This window comes from Cololabis saira, chromosome 14, assembly GCF_033807715.1.
Source record: "Cololabis saira isolate AMF1-May2022 chromosome 14, fColSai1.1, whole genome shotgun sequence".
NCBI lineage: Eukaryota > Metazoa > Chordata > Actinopteri > Beloniformes > Belonidae > Cololabis > Cololabis saira.
The window spans coordinates 43,571,799-43,592,742 of NC_084600.1; the positions used below are offsets into that span (position 1 = coordinate 43,571,799).

The 20,944-nt window shown below is 37.4% G+C and overlaps 1 protein-coding gene across 1 annotated transcript in view; it reads left to right on the top strand.

The window, feature by feature from the left end:
• The window catches only part of LOC133459398 (protocadherin Fat 3-like), a 299,910-nt gene that overhangs the window by 99,177 nt on the left and 179,789 nt on the right, over positions 1–20,944 (top strand). Inside the window, exons 11-12 of the mRNA XM_061739291.1 lie at positions 4,400–4,461; positions 12,384–12,698. Coding sequence (XP_061595275.1) covers positions 4,400–4,461; positions 12,384–12,698 — 377 coding nt within the window. The remainder of the gene's footprint in view (positions 1–4,399; positions 4,462–12,383; positions 12,699–20,944) is intronic.

Genomic DNA, 20,944 nt, shown 5'->3' on the forward strand with positions numbered 1-20,944 from the left:
TCAAACATGAGTTTCCACCTCAGGTCAGAGCGGTTTCTTTTATTTGGAATAAATCCTGAATGTAGTTTGGAAGCAGTTTCTGCTTTAAAGGCAAATAAAACACTTTTCTGCTCTACTTTGTCATGGAATTTAAGAGTATTATATTTAATAAAGAGATTATTTGTTGGTTCATAATAGTCAGATCTATTTATTATGAAAACACTGGGGCAAAAAATAAGAAAAAAAGAGAAAAAAAGGAAAAAAAGAGAGAAAAAATAAAGGAAAAAAAGGAAAAAAGAGAAAAAACCCAAAGAAATAAAGGAAAAAAAGAAGAAAAAAGAGGAAAAAAAGGAAAAAAAGAAAGAAAGAAAAAAAGGAAAAAAGAGGAAAAAAGGGAAAAAGGTAAAAGAGAAAAAAGGGAAAAAAGAAGAAAAAAAGGGAAAGAAAAGAAAAAAAGAACAAAAAATAAAAAAGGAAGAAAAAATTAAAAAAAGAAGAAAGGAAGAAAAAAAGGAAAGAAAAAAGAAAAAAACACAAAAAAAAACACAAAAAAAACAATAGGGCACTGTTGTAACTTGCAATCCGGTGTCCATCCTGAATGTAGTTTGGAAGCAGTTTTTGCTTTAAATGCAAATAAAACAGTTTTCTGCTCTACTTTGTCATGGAATTTAAGAGTATTATATTTAATAAAGAGATTATTTGTTGGTTTATAATAGTCAGATCTATTAATTATCCTTAAAGCTCTTTTTTGTAATAAGAAAACAGGGTTTGTATTTGTTTTATAGGTGTTACCCCAAACCTCCACACAATAAGTCATGTATGGAACAATGAGTGAGTTATACATTAAAAACTGTTGCTCTTAGACAGAAAAAATAACTTGTTTTACTTAATATTGCTAGAGTTTTAGACATTTTTGACTTTACACTATTTATATGTGATTTCCAGCTAAGTTTATCATCAATTATTACCCCCAGGAACTTAATTTCGTATACTCTTTCTATTTCCATACCACTAATTTTAATTATCATTTAATTATTTATTTTTCTAGTGCCAAAAATTCAGCTTTTTTCATCACTGTGAAAAAAGCTGAAGCTGTGACAAATGAATCTCTTTCTTCCTGGAACTTTTTTCTTAGTTTTTCTTTTCTTCCTGTCACCTTAAAATTGCATAAAACACTAATCTGGTTTGCAGAGCATTTTGCTTTGCTATGAATAATAATGAGAGCTGCTGCCGGGGGAAACAGATCCTCTTCCTCACAAAACAGAGAACAATATCATGGTAATTTGTTGTTGCGTATCGGTGTATTTTTCTGTAAAATTGCGTTTTTGTATTGTGGATACAAAAGATCCAAGCTGAAACAAATGAGCCCACGGCGGTTCTGGCTGCCGCTGAGATGCTGAACACTATTCAAATGTTTTGATTGGCAACGTTTCTTTGTAGAGGGAAAGCAAAGATAATAAAATTGAGGGGGGGAAATTTGTCATTCTGGGGTGATGCTGCTCTTATTTTCATTTCAGTTTTGCCGACAAGAGACGCATCCGCGGAGACTTTGAGTTTGAATAACTTTTTGAAGATTTTACAGACTAAACATTTCAAATATTAAAAGAGTCAGACTGTTGGGATGATGCTGCTGCGGGCGGGATATGCAAGGGAGTGTAAGGTCCTCTAAAGTGATGAAAGCGTGACTAAATGTGGGTGTTTTGTCGGTAGCAGCGGCTTCGCTAGTCGCACAGCGAGTGATAAACAAGAAAACACAAATATCATGTCGAGGAAAAAACTAAGTCTAGGATTTCCTGTCCCTCTTTCCTTGGTGATTTGCAGTCCACGGTAAAAACTCAAAATCAAATTCAAAAAAATCTCATTACACTTAAAACAAGACTCATCATTGGAAAAAACAACAATTTTCTTCTGTTTCAAGTAGATTTTCACTTAAAATAAGTAGAAAAATCTGCCAGTGGAACAAGATGTTTTTGCTTGTAATAAAAATCTACTTATTTCAAATGAAAATTTACTTGAAACAGTTGAAAATTGTCAAATAACAAGTTATTTTTCTGGTAATGACTCTTGTTTTAAGTGTAATGAGATTTTTTGACTAAAAATGAGACATTTTAACTAGAAATAAGACAAATATTCCTGGTAAGATTTTGAGTTTTTGCAGTGAAGATCCTCCGGAGTGATGAAATGTGGATGTTTTGTCGGTAGCGGGGGCTTCGCTAGCTTCACAGCGAGTGATAAACAAGAAAACACAAATATCATGTTGAGCAGTGGCGTCAATTCAGTCAAAGCTAAGGTTTGGCAAGGTTACGAGTCACAGAACTTAACTACAGCATCAACCAACATGTCCAGCAAATACTCATCACAGAAGTCTATGTAGCTTATCTGTGTGGTAGAGAAAAATTGAACTTTTTCAAATGCAGTCTCACTCACATCCTGCTAACTATGAACACTTCACTTTAACGTGGTAATAAATTCAGTCAAAGCGCCTTTACGCATCCGTTTTCTGCACCACGGACAGCTAGCAGCAGTTAGAGAGCAGAAATAGCGTATCTGACAAACGCAATTTAACTCATTCTGTTCATTTCATTCACTATGTGATTGCAACAATATCACGTGGACATGGAGTGGCTAACAGCCTCGTTAATATCCCGACTCCCGCTTTCCCTACCTGCTCCTTCTTCCTCCCTGCCAGGGCAGCATTGGACCATCACTTGCTTTCTTATTTTGAAAAAAGAAAATTGCTGGGTTGCCTGCTTCCTTTTCATTTTTGTAAGTTAGTAACACTGCAGAGCTAAAAACGAGATTGATAGCGACCACTGTCGTCAGGGACGCTGGGACATCACATTTCAAGATATGAGGAGGTACAAGTGTTGGGAAAGATAATACCTACTGAAATCCATCATGTTGTTCTGACTTGCATTTGTAGTTATTCTATATGTATTAAATAATAGAATAATCAATACAAAGAGACAGAGTAATTCCATAAATGTATTTAAAAAACAAACATTTACATTTTCCCCTGAAGCCGAGGTGTGGCGACTGCCGTACCTTCATACCCAATTGACGCCCCTGATGTTGAGGAAAAAAACAAAGTCTAGGATTTCCTGTCCCTCTTTCTCGCTGATTTGCAGTCCGGCTCGGCCTGAGCTTCCATCAGAGTCTTGGCTCGTCCCGACGGCGTGTTGGCCGCGCTAGCGTCCAAACGCCGCGCTAGCGTCCAAACGCCGCGCTAGCGACCAACACGCCGCGCCAAACGCCAGCGCCGAGCCAGAGCCTGCAGGACTCCCACTTCACAGCAGCATTAATGCACCGGCTTATTAATTAGGGCAATTTAATTGCAAATGACTTGAGCTTTTTTAATGTGGAAAAAAACAAACAAGCTTTAATTTAGTCACACACGTCCTGTAGTGAAGCAGAAGCTGTAACTGCAAAAACTCAATCTTACCAGGAATAATTGTCTTATTTCTAGTTAAAATGTCTCATTTTTAGTCAAAAAATCTCATTATCCTTAAAACAAGAGTCATTACCAGAAAAATAACTTGTTATTTGACAATTTTCACCTGTTTCAAGTAGATTTTCACTTGAAATAAGTAGAAAAATCTGCCAGTGGAACAAGATTTATCTTCTCATTACAAGCAAAAAAATCTTTCTTTCTTTCTTTCTTTCTTTCTTTCTTTCTTTCTTTCTTTCTTTCTTTCTTTCTTTCTTTCTTTCTTTCTTTCTTTCTTTCTTTCTTTCTTTCTTTCTTTCTTTCTTTCTTTCTTTCTTTCTTTCTTTCTTTCTTTCTTTCTTTCTTCCTTTTTCTTTCTTTTTCTTTCTTTCTTTCTTTCTTTCTTTCTTTCTTTCTTTCTTTCTTTCTTTCTTTCTTTCTTTCTTTCTTTCTTTCTTTCTTTCTCTTTCTTTCTTTCTTTCTTTCTTTCTTTTCTTTCTATCCTTCTTTTTTTCCCTTTCTTCTCTTTCTTTCTTTCTTTCTTTCTTTCTTTCTTTCTTTCTTTCTTTCTTTCTTTCTTTCTTTCTTTCTTTCTTTCTTTCTTTCTTTCTTTCTTTCTTTCTTTCTTTCTTTCTTTCTTTCTTTCTTTTAACTTGAAATAAGTAGAAAAATCTGCCAGTGGAACAAGATTTATCTTCTCATTACAAGCAAAAACATCTTTGTTCCACTGGCAGATTTTTCTACTTATTTTAAGTAAAAATCTACTTGAAACAGGTGAAAATTGTTGTTTTTTCCAGTGATGAGTCTTGTTTTAAGTGTAATGAGATTTTTTTTGACTAAAAATTAGACATTTTAACTAGAAATAAGACAAATATTCCTGTTAAGATTTAGAGTTTTTGCAGTGTAACTGGGGGAAGCCGTAAAAGCTCCATCATCACTCACTCTGCCGGGCTGTATTTATGTTATCTAAAGATTTTCTTTTGTGATTTGTAGGTCTGATCACAACGACGGCGAGGAAACTGGACAGAGAACAACAGGCCGAGCACTTTTTAGAGGTACAGTAAACCCTGAGCTGTGTTCACAGGTTTATAGGATGTTATTTATCTGCCACCGCCGCCTATTAACAAAGACGGGGTGGAGGACAACCTTGGCAGGGCGTCAAGGTTCCATAAACGTGATGAATGGCTGCAGTTTTGGGGCTCAGGTTTAGGATTTTTTAAATGTAATCATTCATCATTGGTTATCTTCCCCCACTCAGGCAGGGAAGGCGCGGGAGAGCCGGGCCTGCCGACACCAGGCATACAGATATCTCCCTGATTAGCATTTTCCTGCTGCCGCCGCTGCTCTGCATGCAGATGAAGCTGATAATCAGAGAATCTTGACTTTGGGAGACATGAGCAAACTTGCTTTTCCTCAGACACTTCCTGCAACTCATCAGACGCTGATGAATCCGCGGGAACTCTGCCCTCCTTCAAGATGGAATAAAGTAACCTGCGGCCGACCTGCGGAGCCGCAGCCGGGGGTATTATGGGCTGTTGTGGGCCGGGCTGCACGTGCAGACGCGTGCAGACGCGTGGAGACGCGTGTAGACGCCTGCAGCATCAAATAACTGTCAAACGTGCAGGCCATGGATGTCATAATACACATGACAGTGTGTTGTAAAGGGTTGAAACACGTAACATGGCTAGTGTCCAACTAAACAAGTAGAATATGAAGACACAGTCAATATGTTATTAACATAACATAAATTATTTAAAATATAAAATTATATTATTAATTATTAATATATATAATCATAATAAATATAATATAATAAATAATAAGATATATATTATTATTATTATTATTATTATTATTATTATTATTATTATTATTATTATTTATATATATACAGGATTTAAAATATAAAATTATATTATTAATTATTAATATATATATATATATATATATATATATATATATATATATATAATTTAATAAATAATAAGATATCTATTATTATTATTATTATACAAATACAAATTATACTAATACATATATACATATATAACTTATTTAAAATATTATATTTAAAATATAAAATTATATTAATAATTATTTATATATATATATGCTATATATAATATATATTATTATTTATTATATTATATTTATTATTATTATATATCTATTAATAATTAATAATATAATTTTATATTTTAAATTTTATATATATATATATATATATATATATATATATATATATATATATATATATATATATTAATAACTAGTAATATATTTTAATATTTTAAATAATTTATATATGTATATATGTATTAATAATAATAATAATAGATATCGTATTATTTATTATATAATAATATAATAATAATTATATATATATATATATATATATATATATATATATATATATATATATATATATATATATATATTATATGCATTTTTAATATATAATAGATATCATATAATTTTAATAGTTTAATAGTTTTTACCAACATGGTATTAACCATTAATATATGCAGACAAAGTAGAAAAAAAAAGAAAAAGTGCATCTGACGTCATCAAGTCCATAGTCTTATCATTTTCATCACGTCTTCCTAGTGATATCTTATGGTTTTCTTTTTTTCAGACAAAGTTCCGACTTCTTACCTTCAGAACTAACCCTTACCTCATCTTACCTTCAAAACTTACCCTTACCTTATCTTACCTTCAAAACTTACCCTTACCTCATCTTACCTTCAGAACTTACCCTTACCTTATCTTACCTTCAAAACTTACCCTTACCTCATCTTACCTTCAAAACTTACCCTTACCTTATCTTACCTTCAAAACTTACCCTTACCTCATCTTACCTTCAAAACTTACCCTTACCTCATCTTACCTTCAGAACTTACCCTTACCTCATCTTACCTTCAGAACTTACCCTTACCTTATCTTACCTTCAAAACTTACCCTTACCTCATCTTACCTTCAAAACTTACCCTTACCTCATCTTACCTTCAAAACTTACCCTTACCTCATCTTACCTTCAAAACTTACCCTTACCTCATCTTACCTTCAAAACTTACCCTTACCTCATCTTACCTTCAAAACTTACCCTTACCTTATCTTACCTTCAAAACTTACCCTTACCTTATCTTACCTTCAGAACTTACCCTTACCTTATCTTACCTTCAAAACTTACCCTTACCTTATCTTACCTTCAAAACTTACCCTTACCTCATCTTACCTTCAGAACTTACCCTTACCTTATCTTACCTTCAAAACTTACCCTTACCTTATCTTACCTTCAAAACTTACCCTTACCTCATCTTACCTTCAAAACTTACCCTTACCTTATCTTACCTTCAAAACTTACCCTTACCTCATCTTACCTTCAAAACTTACCCTTACCTTATCTTACCAGCGAAAACTGTCAGTCTGAAGGTAAGAAGTCGGAACTTTGTCTGAGAAAAAGAAAACCATAAGAGGTCGTAAAGCTCAGTGTCTGTAGCCAATCAGAGGAGCTAGCTGTCTAGTGGGCGGGGCTTCACAAAACACTAAAGATACTGAGCTGGAATCAGTAATAATTCTATTTTGTTAAAGTCATCTGTATAATTACTCCATCCTCAAATATTATGATGGAAACCCACCCACTGTTGTTGAGCATATTTTAAAAATATTACCAGTTTGTCATATACTAATTTATTCTCAATTAAATTAAATAAGACAATAGATAGACTTTACACAAAATTAACAGTTGGATTTTTACTCATTTATTTTGGCATCTGCAATTAAAACAATCCCATACGTGATAATTAGAGATTTTATTAAGCTAATATACAGTTTCTAAATGGTTGTATTTACAAGGCAAACTTAATTACTTTTTAGAGTGATGAGCTGCGGCGCTGCACTGCAAAAACTCAACATCTTAACAAGAATATTTGTCTTATTTCTAGTTAAAATGTCTCATTTTTATTCAAAAAAATCTCATTACACTTAAAACAAGAGTCATCACTGGAAAAAAACAACAATTTTCACCTGTTTCAAGTAAATTTTCACTTGAAATAAGTAGAAAAATCTGCCAGTGGAACAAGATTTTTTTGCTTGTAATGAGAAGATAAATCTTGTTCCACTGGCAGATTTTTCTACTTATTTCAAGTGAAAATTTACTTGAAACAGGTGAAAATTGTCGAATATCAAGTTATTTTTCTGGTAATGACTCGCAATTCTGTACAAAGCTAAAGATTTTCCCTCTCAAAATGCATTAACCACTTTATATTACTCATTGATTGCTCCATATATAACATACTGCATTGAGGTCTGGGGAAACACTCATAAAACAAATACCAATCCAATATTTTTATTACAAAAGAAAGCCATAAGAATCATCAGTAAAAAACCTTTTCCTGACTCGACCAACCCACAATTCATCTGCTTAAACATTCTGAAATTCAAGGACTTAGTTGATTATATTACAATACACTGCAAAAACTCAAAATCTTACCAGGAATATTTGTATTATTTCTAGTTAAAATGTCTCATTTTTAGTCAAAAAATCACTGCACTTAAAACAAGAGTCATTACCAGAAAAATAATTTGATATTTGACAATTTTCACCTGTTTCAAGTAAATTTTCACTTGAAATAAGTAGAAAAATCTGCCAGTGGAACAAGATTTTTTTGCTTGAAGATAAATCTTGTTCCACTGACAGATTTTTCTACTTATTTCAAGTGAAAATCTACTTGAAACAGGTGAAAATTGTTGTTTTTTCCAGTGATGACTCTTGTTTTAAGTGTAATGAGATTTCTTGACTACAAATGAGACATTTTAACTAGAAATAAGACAAATATTCCTGGTAAGATGTTGAGTTTTCTCAGTGATACGGGGCAGCGGTTCCTCCGTGTGGCCCCGGCAGCAGGACCGGCCCCTGAATACCAACCAGGCTCCCGCCTGCGCCGCCGCTGTAATTAACAGTCCAGAGAGCCGTCCGGCTGGCAACAATGATGTTCACCCTCGGCTGATCCGATTGATCAGTGATCAGACCTCTGGCTCTGCCAGCAGGGGATCAATAATCCAAAGTGATTTCCTGGGATTTCAGCCCCACGTGGCCCCGGACCGGCCCCGCCGCGCTCGCACGGCGCAGGCGGGATTTAGAAAGGTCAATAAATGTATACGCCAGCAGAGAAACCCCCCCCGCACACGTGACGTGAAGCGTGTTTGCTTCTTCAACACCATTCACTATTTGGAATGTTTCAGTCTGGTTTCTGCTCTGCTGAGTGCTGAGACGGCATTATTCAGGGTAAACAATGACCTTCTCATCTCCGCCGACCCTGGATCCTCCTCCCTGCTCGTCCTCCTCCAGTTTTCAGCAGCTTTTGATACTGTTGACCACCGTGTCCTCCTAGTCCAGGGCTCGGCAACCCGCGGCTCTTTAGCGCCGCCCTAGTGGCTCCTCAAGCTTTTTCAAAAATGTTTGACCTTTTTTTTTTCCTTTTTTTCTTCTTTTTTTTCTTTTTTCCTTTTTTTCTTTTTTTTCCTTCTTTCTTTTTTCTTCTTTTTTCTTCTTTTTTTCCTTTTTTCTAATTTTTTCTTCCTTTTTCCTTTCCTTTTTTATCTCAACATTTTGACTTTTTTCTCAACATTTCGACTTTTTTCTCGACATTTTGACTTTTTTCTCAAAATTTAGCCTTTTTTTTCCAACATTCCGACTTTTTTCATTACATCTTGACTATTTCCTCAACATTTCAACTTTTTCTCAACATTTTGACTTTTTTTCTTGACATTTCAAATTTTTTCTCAACATTTCAACTTTTTCTCAACATTTTGACTTTTTTTCTCGACATTTCAAATTTTTTCTCCACATTTCGACTTTTTTCTTGAAATTTCGACTTTTTTTCTCAACATTTCGACTTTTTTCTCAACATTTCGACTTTTTTTCTCGAAATTTTGACTTTTTCTCGAAGTGCATAATGAAAAAAAAATGATTCTCTAAAATATTATTTTTATTTTTCTCCTGCCTGGCCCTAATACTCTTCCATAGATTTGCGTAACAAAAAGAGTCATATGGAAAGACATTAGCAGCTACATTTGCAGCCGAGGACGCAGTTATAACTAACATAGAAACATGCAGCATGTGTTGTCTTCATTCTAATTCTGATACAAGACTTTTCATTTTTTGTGGCTCCAGACATATTTGTTTTTTGTGTTTTTGGTCCAATATGGCTCTAAAACATGTTGGGTTGCCGACCCCTGTCCTAAGCCGTCTACACACCGACATCGGTCTCCAATTAAATTTATCAATTTAAATCGTTTGAGACTGCCCCATCTCACACTGCACGACTAGATCGCGGAGTTCAAAAATTCACAGCCCACGATTTATGTTCTCACACTGTACGACCCGATGCTCTGATGCTCCGTCTGCTCACACTATACGATCATAATCCTCACGTCTGCTCACACTATACGATCATAATCCTCACGTCGGACTTCTGTTACTGGAACTGCAACGTCAAAAAGAAGTGGGAGAGGAGGAACCCCGAAGTGGGAAACACTGAAGATGCTCAGTAAAAACAAACGCCCTGCCTTAGCAATTTGTGCCATTCTGTGTGGCCATAAATGAAAAAAGATTAGACAACGTCGTGATTGGACAAGGAATTGGCTGGGCAGACGTGGGAAATGTGGTCTTTTTTTTTCTGCTATTAAAACATGATTTGTAATGTGAATTTGCAACAGCCTGCTCAACAGTATCGACTACTGTAACAGCCTGCTCATCGGTATCCCCAACAAACACCTCCAGAAACTTCAATTCATTCAGAACTGTGCCGCCCGAACTGTGGTGAAAACTCAAATACGACCATATCACCCCTATTCTCCAGAACCTACACTGGCTTCCCAGAACCTCCAGAATCCAATACAAGATGGCCGTCATCACCAACCTCTGCATCTACAGCAATGACCCTCAATACATCCAAGACCTCCTGACCCCTCACTCATCCACCCGTAACCTCCGCTCACAAAGCACCAACCTCCTCTATCAGCCCCGACTCCGACTCCATGGGAGGCCGAGCCTTCTGCTCCGCTGCCCCCCACATCTGGAACTCCCTCCACATCTGGAACTCCCTCCACATCTGGAACTCCCTCCCTGAACCTCCACATCTGGAACTGCCTCCCTGAACCTCCACATCTGGAACTCCCTCCCTGAACCTCCACATCTGGAACTCCCTCCCTGAACCTCCACATCTGGAACACTCCCTGAACCTCCACATCTGGAACTCCCTCCCTGAACATCCACATCCACACAATGGATTCCTGGAAACATTGGAAACCGTTGTGTTTGGCGATTCTGTCTGTCGAGGACGTTGAAGATGCTTCATAATTGGATTTGTGATAGCAGGATTTCTCCTAATTGGAGTGGGGGGTTCCTGGTCTACCGACAAACGCGTAAGTCGTCGACAGCTGTTCTGGCCCTTTCTGAGCTGCCGGACGTGGCTGAAGGGTCAAGCAAGGCGTTCAACGCTCAGACTTTCACGCTGGGAGAGCAAAGCCGTAAGCTGGATGCGATTCTTGAACAGAATCGCAGGCTGGCGGCGGTCTTTGAGCTCATTGGCAAGATGGATAAGACCTTGGAGAAGTTGGAAGCTCGGCTTGGCGGGAATTGATCACAATTTCATCTGTTTGGAGTCGCCATTGATGAACCAGAGACTAAAGGCAGACGGAAAATTACTGAGTTTGTCTGTTCTTTGCAATATAATTGTTGATTTTATAATCTGGCCTTGACAGAGCAGCCTGGCCGACCGCTCCAGTCACAATCTCCCTGGTGGAATGTAAACAAGTTGACATTGCGTATTATACTCAGTGTGAAGATGTGTTTTTTTTCTCCTCCTCCCCCCTATCCCAGTGTTACCCTTGGAAAAACAGGAGCATAATACCATTGTGTCGCCGCCGGTGTATCCGAAGTCAAAATCAGTTTTCTAAACTGCCTTAATAAACCTGATTCTGATTCTGATTCTGATCTGGAACTCCCTCCCTGAACACCTACGTCGACCCCAGTCTGGGAACACTTTTAAAAAGGGGCTGAAAACTTCTTTGTTCAGGAAGGCTTTCCCTGGTCTTTCATAGATGTCTATATTGTCTCTGTGCTTTTATGCTTTTACTTCTGGTTTCTTATGTGTCTTGATTTTATTCCTTTTTGTTTATTTCGTTTGTTGGTTTTCTGTAGCACTTTGAGATTATTTTATGAAAAGTGCTTTAAATAAAATAAAATAAACAAATAAAATGTGTTATTATTAGGGCCCAAGCACTGACAGTGCGAAGGCCCTATTGTATTTGTAGGAATTTCTTTTCTCGTTTTTTTCCTTTTTCCGACGAAATTAGGGCCTTTTTTCCCCCTAAACGTGCCCAAAAAGTCACCAAATTCTGCACCAAGCCAGGCCTGGCAAAAAATGTGATATTTATTGGTTTGCATTAATGGGCGTGGCCTAACGGCTCAACAGCGCCCCCTAGAAAAATTTGTGCCTCAAGCCCCACAATACGGTTTGACGTACATGCACGAAAATCGGTACACACCTGTATCATGTCGCAACTTAAAGAAAAGTCTCTTGGCGCCATGGCCGAAACCAAACAGGAAGTCGGCCATTTTGAATTAATCGTGTAATTTTGGCGCAATTTATGCCATTTCTTCGGCAGTTAAAACGGCCCGAACCCTAACGTGCACCCAGGTGTGTTATACATCAAAATGTGTGTCTCATCCTGCGACAACATTACTTTTCTTAGACACCAAAAAGCGCGCCCCCTTCATCTGATTGGTCAATATGTGATAGTTCCTACTTTCTGCCATAACTTTTCAATGGTTTGACATAAAGAGTCGTGGGTGGTGTCATCAGACTTAGTTTTGAGTCCTTGACTTTTATTGGTGAAAATTGCATGCGCGAGGGCCCGTTCATCGCTGCTTGCAGCTTTAATTATTATTATTATTATTTCTGTCATACAGGTGACGGTGATTGACGGCCCGGCCACGACCCGCCAGTCCACCGTGTGGGTGATCGTCCACATCGCCGACGAGAACGACAACCCGCCGACCTTCCCCGAGGTCACGTACCGCATCAGCCTGCCGGAGCGGGACCGCAACAAGCGGGTCGAGCCCGTCTACCGCGTCTTCGCCTACGACCGCGACGCCGGCGCCAACGGCAACGTCACCTATGCCGTCGTCGACGGAAACCAGGACGACAAGTTCATCATCGACCCGAGGACCGCCATGGTGTCGTCCAAGAAGATGGCGACGGCCGGAACCTACGACGTCCTCACCGTGAGTTCTGATGGATCTGGTGGTTCTGATGGTTCTGATGGATCGTAATATTACGACTTTATTCACATAATATTACGACTTTATTCTCGTAATATTACGACTTTATTCTCATAATATTACGACTTTATTCTCGTAATATTACGACTTTATTCACATAATATTACGACTTTATTCTCGTAATATTACGACTTTATTCTCATAATATTACGACTTTATTCTCGTAATATTACAACTTTATTCTCGTAATATTACGACTTTATTCTCGTAATTTTACGACTTTATTCTCGTAATTTTACGACTTTATTCTCGTAATATTACAACTTTATTCTCATAATATTACGACTTTATTCTCGTAATTTTACCACTTTATTCTCGTAATATTACAACTTTATTCTCATAATATTACGACTTTATTCTCGTAATAGTACGACTTTATTCTCGTAATTTTACGACTTTATTCTCGTAATTTTACGACTTTATTCTCGTAATATTACAACTTTATTCTCATAATATACGACTTTATTCTCATAATGTTACGACTTTATTCTCGTAATGTTACGACTTTATTCTCGTAATGTTACGACTTTATTCTCGTAATGTTACGACTTTATTCTCATAATATTACGACTTTATTCTCGTAATATTACGACTTTATTCTCGTAATGTTACGACTTTATTCTCATAATATTACGACTTTATTCTCATAATATTACGACTTTATTCTCGTCATATTACGACTTTATTCTCATAATATTACGACTTTATTCTCATAATATTAATGACTTTATTCTTGTAATATTACGACTTTATTCTCATAATATTACGACTTTATTCTCATAATATTACGACTTTATTCTCATAATATTACGACTTTATTCTCTCAACATTACGACTTTATTCTCGTAATATTACGACTTTATTCTCATAATATTACGACTTTATTCTCATAATATTACGACTTTATTCTCGTAATTTTACCACTTTATTCTCATAATATTACGACTTTATTCTCATAATATTACGACTTTATTCTCATAATATTACGACTTTATTCTCTCAACATTATGACTTTATTCTCGTAATATTACGACTTTATTCTCGTAATATTACGACTTTATTCTCGTAATATTACGACTTTATTCTCGTAATATTACGACTTTATTCTCGTAATATTACGACTTATTCTCGTAATATTACGACTTTATTCTCGTAATATTACGACTTTATTCTCGTAATATTACGACTTTATTCTCGTAATATTACGACTTTATTCTCGTAATATTACGACTTTATTCTCGTAATATTACGACTTTATTCTCGTAATTTTACCACTTTATTCTCATAATATTACGACTTTATTCTCATAATATTAAGACTTTATTCTCGTAATAAAGATCCATCTGATGGATCTGATGGATCTGATACCTCGTCTAAGCAGGATTACCTCTCTTTTAATTGGCCGATTTCTACTTTTCCACTTGTTTTTTCTCTGAAAACACCTCCAAGTCGGTCCACTAAGCTTTACTGAGCTTATACTGAACTAAACGACTCGTTTCTGCGTGACGCAGGCTGAACCTCAGGTACTTCTTCTCCAGTGGTGATGTGGCGGCAGCAGCTGCTGAAAACTCATCACGCTGCGAGGCGTCTCCGAGGACGTTTCCCCTCCCAGACTTTACATCCAAACACAGACTTCACTCGTCGCAGCTGTTTCTCCAAACACATACAGTTAGGTCCATAAATATTTGGACACTGACACAATTTTCAGTATTCCAGCTCTGTACAACACCACAATGGATTTGAAATGAAACAATCAAGATGTGCTTGAAGTGCAGACTTTCAGCTTTAATTTGAAGGTATTTACATCCAAATCAGGTGAACGGTGTAGGAATTACAACACATTTTATATGTACCTTCCACTTTTTAAGGGACCAAAAGTAATTGGACAACTAACATAATCATAAATCAAATTGTCAATTTTTAATATTTTGTTGCAAATCCTTTGCAGTCGATGACAGCCTGAAGTCTGGAACCCATAGACATCACCAGACGCTGGGTTTCGTCCCTGGTGATGCTCTGCCAGGCCTCTGCTGCAGTTGTCTTCACTTCCTGCTTGTTCTTTGGGCATTTTCCCTTCAGTTTTGCCTTCAGCAAGTGAAATGCATGCTCAATCGGATTCAGGTCAGGTGATTGACTTGGCCCATTGCAGAACATTTCACTTCTTTGCCTCTTTGGTTGCTTTCGCAGTATGCTTCGGGTCATTGTCCATCTGCATTGTGAAGCGCCGACCAATGTATTTTGAAGCATTTGGCTGAATATGAGCAGATAATATTGCCCGAAACACTTCAGAATTCATTCTGCTGCTTTTGTCAGCTGCCACATCATCAATAAATATAAGAGAAGAATTCACCAGAGGAAATACAGAGGAAATACAGATGGGTTACACAAGGTGTAAACCATTGGTGAGCCTCAAAAACAGGAAGGCCAGATTAAAGTTAGCTAAGAAACGTCTAAAAGAGCCAATGCAGTTCTGAACAACATCTTATGGACAGATGAGACAAAGATCAACTTGTACCACAATGATGGAAAGAGAAGAGTATGGAGAAGGGAAGGAACTGTTCACTTTAATCTGGCTTTCCTGTTTTTGAGGCTCACCAATGGTTTACACCTTGTGTAACCCATCTGTATTTCCTCTGTATTTCCTCTGGTGAAGTCTTCTCTTATATTTATTGATGATGTGGCAGCTGACAAAAGCAGCAGAATGAATTCTGAAGTGTTTCGGGCAATATTATCTGCTCATATGGGGCGGCAGTAGCTCAGGTGGTAGAGCGGGTCGTCCAATGATCCGAAGGTCGGCGGTTCGAATCCCGCTCTGTCCCAGTTTGCTGTCGTAGTGTCCTTGGGCAAGACACCTTACCCACCTTGCCCCGTGTGAATGTGTATGACTGTGTGTGAATGTTGGTGGTGGTCGGAGGGGCCGTTAGGCGCGATATGGCAGCCACGCTTCTGTCAGTCTGCCCCAGGGCAGCTGTGGCTACAGATGTAGCTTACCACCACCAGAGAGAATGTGTATGGATGAATAATGATTTCTGTAAAGCGCTCTGGGTGCCTAGAAGGGCGCTATATAAATCCAAGTCATTATTATTATTATTATATTCAGCCAAATGCTTCAAAATTCATTGGTCGGCGCTTCACAATGCAGATGGACAAATGACCCGAAGCATACTGCGAAAGCAACCAAAGAGGCAAAGAAGTGAAATGTTCTGCAATGGCCAAGTCAATCACCTGACCTGAATCCGATTGAGCATGCATTTCACTTGCTGAAGGCAAAACTGAAGGGAAAATGCCCAAAGAACAAGCAGGAAGTGAAGACAACTGCAGCAGAGGCCTGGCAGAGCATCACCAGGGACGAAACCCAGCGTCTGGTGATGTCTATGGGTTCCAGACTTCAGGCTGTCATCGACTGCAAAGGATTTGCAACAAAATATTAAAATTGACAATTTGATGTATGATTATGTTAGTTGTCCAATTACTTTTGGTCCCTTAAAAAGTGGAAGGTACATATAAAATGTGATGTAATTCCTACACCGTTCACCTGCTTTGGATGTAAATACCTTCAAATTAAAGCTGAAAGTCTGCACTTGAAGCACATCTTGATTGTTTCATTTCAAATCCATTGTGGTGTTGTACAGAGCTGGAATACTGAAAATTGTGTCAGTGTCCAAATATTTATGGACCTAACTGTATATCTGATGTTTCTCTGACGAGCTGCGATCGTTGTGTTCTTCTTAATTTCTCCTGCTAACAGATCCCCGAAGCAGCATCTTTAATAACCTGGAAAACACAACAACACTGCAAAAACTCAAAATCTTAACAAGAATATTTGTCTTATTTCTAGTTAAAATGGCTCATTTTTAGTCCCAAAAAAATCTCATTACACTTAAAACAAGACTCATCACTGGAAAAAAAAACAACAATTTTCACCTGTTTCAAGTAGATTTTCACTTAAAATAAGTAGAAAAATCTGCCAGTGGAACAAGATTTTTTTGCTTGTAATGAGAAGATAAATCTTGTTCCACTGGCAGATTTTTCTACTCATTTCAAGTGAAAAGAAAAAAGAAAGAAAGAAAGGAAGAAAGAGAAAAAAAAGAAAGAGAAAGAAGAAAAAGAAGGACAGAAAGAAAGAAAAGAAAAAAAGAAAAGAAAAGAGACAAAGGAAGAAAGGAAAGAGAAACAGAAAGAAAGAAGAGAAAAAGAAGGAAGGAGAAAGGAAAGAGAAAAAAGAAAGAAAGATTATTTTTGTGAAGATAAATCTTGTTCCACTGGCAGATTTTTCTACTTATTTCAAGTGAAATTTACTTGAAACAGGTGAAAATTGTCAAATAACAAGTTATTTTCTGGTAATGAGTCTTGTTTTAAGTGTAATGAGATTTTTTTGACTAAAAATGAGACCTTTTAACTAGAAATAAGACAAATATTCTTGTTAAGATTTTGAGTTTTTGCAGTGAATATTTTCCCTTTTCAAGGGTGTTTTTTTAGTTTTTATCAAATCAAACTTTATTTATACAGCACTTTTCACACAATAGTAACGCAAAGTGCTTTACATAATAAAATCAACATTTAACACAAAAACTCAGCACACATAAACCCCCCCAACACACAGAGACATTAAAACATAATCAATAAATACCTGGCTTAACGCCAAGGGTTCTTTAAGCAAATAATGTAATTTTACAATTATTTATCACATTTATTTTGCTTAGTTGTTGTGTGAAAGACTTTTAGCTATCAGTCAATAAAATGAATCGAATCAATAAAATGTTTGGTCTGATTTCGTCTCGTAAACCCAGATCTGGGGATTACTTGTTGATTTTGGTTGCTGCAGATCTATTTTTTTAATTACCTTTATTACCTCTTAAATTTTTCTTTATTACCTTTTAATCACCTTTTCAAGGGTGTTTTTCATTTTTTTATCAAACTTTATTTATATAGCACTTTTCATGATAAAATCAACATTGAACATATAAAAACTCCAACACTCGTGGTTAAAAACAGATCTGCTCATTTTCACTCACATCCTCACTTTAACTCCCACTTCCTTCCTCTTCCTTCCTTCCTTCCTTCCTTCCTTCCTTCCTTCCTTCCTTCCTTCCTTCCTTCCTTCCTTCCTTCCTTCCTTCCTTCCTTCCTTCCGTCCTTCCTTCCTTCCTTTCTTCTTTTTCCCTTCCTTTCTTCTTTCCTTGTTTCCTTCCTTCCTTCCTTCCTTCCTTCCTTCCTTCCTTCCTTCCTTCCTTCCTTCCTTCCTTCCTTCCTTCCTTCCTTCCTTCCTTCCTTCCTTTCTTCTTTTTTCCCTTCCTTTCTTCTTTCCTTGTTTTCTCCTTCTTCTTCCTTCTCCTTCCTTCCTTCCTTCTTTCCTTCCTTCCTTCTTATTTCCTTCCTTTCTTCTTTTTTCCTTCCTTTCTTCTTTCTTTCCTTCTTCCTTCCTTCCTTCCTTCCTCCTTCCTTCTTTATTTCCTTCCTTTCTTCTTTTTGTCCTTCTTTCTTCTTTCTTCCTTCCTTCCTTCCTTCCTTTCTTCTTCTTCCTTCCTTCCTTTCTTCTTTCCTTGTTTCTTCCTTCTTCTTCTTGTTCCTTCTTCCTTCCTTCCTTCCTTCTTCCTTCCTTCCTTCTTTCTTGTTTCTTCTTCCTTCCTTCCTTCCTTCCTTCCTTCTTCCTTCCTTCCTTCCTTTCTTCTTTCCTTGTTTCCTTCCTTCTTCCTTCCTTCCTTCCTTCCTTCCTTCCTTTCCTTCTTCTTTCTTCCTTTCTTCTTTTTCCCTTCTTTCTTCTTCCTCGTTTTCTCCCTTCCTTCCTTCCTTCCTTCCTTCCTTCCTTCCTTCTTCCTTCCTTCCTTCCTTCCTTCCTTCCTTCCTCCTTCCTTCTTTCTTCTTTTTTCCTTCCTTTCTTCTTTCCTTGTTTCTCCTTCCTTTCTTCTTTTTCCCTCCCTTTCTTCTTTCCTTGTTTCATTCCTTCCTTCTCCTTCCTTTCTTCTTCCTTGTTTCCTTCCTTCCTTCCTTCCTTCCTTCCTTTCTTCTTTTTTCCCTTCCTTTCTTCTTTCCTTGTTTTCTCCCTGCCTTCCTTCCTTCCTTCCTTTTTTCCTTGTTTTCTCTCTTCCTTCCTTCCTTATTTTCTCCTTCCTCCTTTTCCTTGTTTTCTCTCTTCCTTCTTCCTTCCTTCCTTCCTTCCTTCCTTCCTTCTTCCTTCCTTCCTTCCTTCCTTCCTTTTCCTTCCTTTCTTCTTTTTCCCTTCCTTTCTTCTTTCTTTCCTTCCTTCCTTCCTTCCTTCCTTCCTTCCTTCCTTCTTCCTTTCTTCTTTTTTCCCTCCTTTCTTCCTTCCTTCCTCCTTCCTTTCTTCTTTCCTGTTTCCTTCCTTCCTTCCTTCCTTGTTTCCTTCTTCCTTCCTTCCTTCCTTCCTTCCTTCCTTCCTTCTTCTTTCCTTGTTTTCTTCCTTCTTCCTTCCTTCCTTCCTTCCTTCTTTCCTTGTTTTCTCCCTTCCTTCCTTCTTTCCTTGTTTTCTCCCTTCCTCCTTCTTTCCTTGTTTCCTCCCTTCCTTCCTTCTTCCTTGTTTTCTCTCCTTCCTTCCCTCTCCTTTCTTATTCCTTGTGTTCTCCCTTCCTCCTTCCTTCCTTCCTTCTTTCCTTGTTTCTCCCTCTTTCCTTCCTTCTTTCCTTGTTTCTCTCTTCTTCCTTCCTTCCTTCCTTCCTTCCTTCCTTCTTCCTTCCTTCCTTCCTCCTTCCTTCCTCCTTCCTTCCTTCTTCTTTCTTGTTTCTCCTTCCTTCCTTCCTTCTTTCCTTGTTTTCTCCCTCTTTCCTTCCTTCCTTCCTTCTTTCCTTCTCCTTCCTTCCTTCCTTCCTTCCTTCCTTCTTCCTTCCTTCCTTCCTTCCTTCCTCCCTCCTCCCTCCTTCCTTCCTTCTTCCTCCTTCCTTCCCTTCCTTCCTCCTTCCTTCCTTTCTTCTTCCTTCCTCCTTCCTTTCTTCTTTCCTTCCTTCCTTCCTTCCTTCTTCCTTGTTTCTCCTTCTTTCCTTCCTTCCTTCCTTCCTTCCTTCCTTCCTTCCTTCCTTCCTTCCTCCTTCCTTCCTTCCTTCCTTCTTTCCTCCCTCCTTCCTTCCTTCCTTCCTTCCTTCCTTCCTTCCTTCCTTCCTTCCTTCCTTCTTCCTTCCTTGTTTCTCCCTTCTTTCCTTCCTTCCTTCCTTCTTCCTTCCTTCCTCCTTCCTTCCTTGTTTTCTCCCTTCTTTCCCTTCCTTCCTTCCTTCCTTCCCTTTCCTTCCTTCCCTTCCTTCCTTCCTTCCTTCCTCTCCTTCCTTCCTTGTTTTCTCCCTTCTTTCCTTCCTTCCTTCCTTCCTTCCTTCCTTCCTTCCTTCCTTCCTTCCTTCCTTCCTTCCTTCCTTCCTTCCTTGTTTTCTCCCTTCTTTCCTTCCTTCCTTCCTTCCTTCCTTCCTTCCTTCCTTCCTTCCTTCCTTCCTTCCTTCCTTCCTTGTTTTCTCCCTTCTTTCTTCCTTCCTTCCTTCCTTCCTTCCTTCCTTCCTTCCTTCCTTCCTTCCTTCCTTCCTTCCTTCTCTTCCTTCCTTCCTTCCTTCCTTCCTCCCTCCCTCATGTCACTAAATAGCAGCACAAACTATTTCTCACTTGGTTAAGTAAAGTTTATTTCACAACAAGGGAATGCCACAAGGTGCTTCACAAAAAAATAAAACTATAACAATAATAACATGAACAAAACAATACAATAAAAGTAAAATACAATAAAAACAAGACTAAACAGATAAAAAGCTCCTAGAATAAAAGTACATAAAAAATCAACATGGTCATAAAACAAACCGTCTCTACTGATGTGTAAAAACCTCCATCATAAATAAACCTCATCAATAAATACTCGGCTTAACGCCGAGGGTTCATTAAGCAAACAATGTCCTTTCACAATTATTAATCACATTTATTTTGCCTAGTTGTTCATATGAGTTGTGTGAAAGACTTTTAGATGTCTGTCAATTCAAATGACTGATTTTGTCTAGTAAACCCAGATGAAGGGATTGTTGTACCGGAGTGTGAGCTGCAGATCTATTATTTTTAATTACCTTTTCTATTTATTTTATTACTTTTTTTAATTACCTTTTCAAGGCATTTCTTAATTTCTATCAACTTCATTTTTACAGCACTTTTCATGATAAAATCAACATTTAACATATAAAAAACTCACACATTCATGGTTATAAACACTT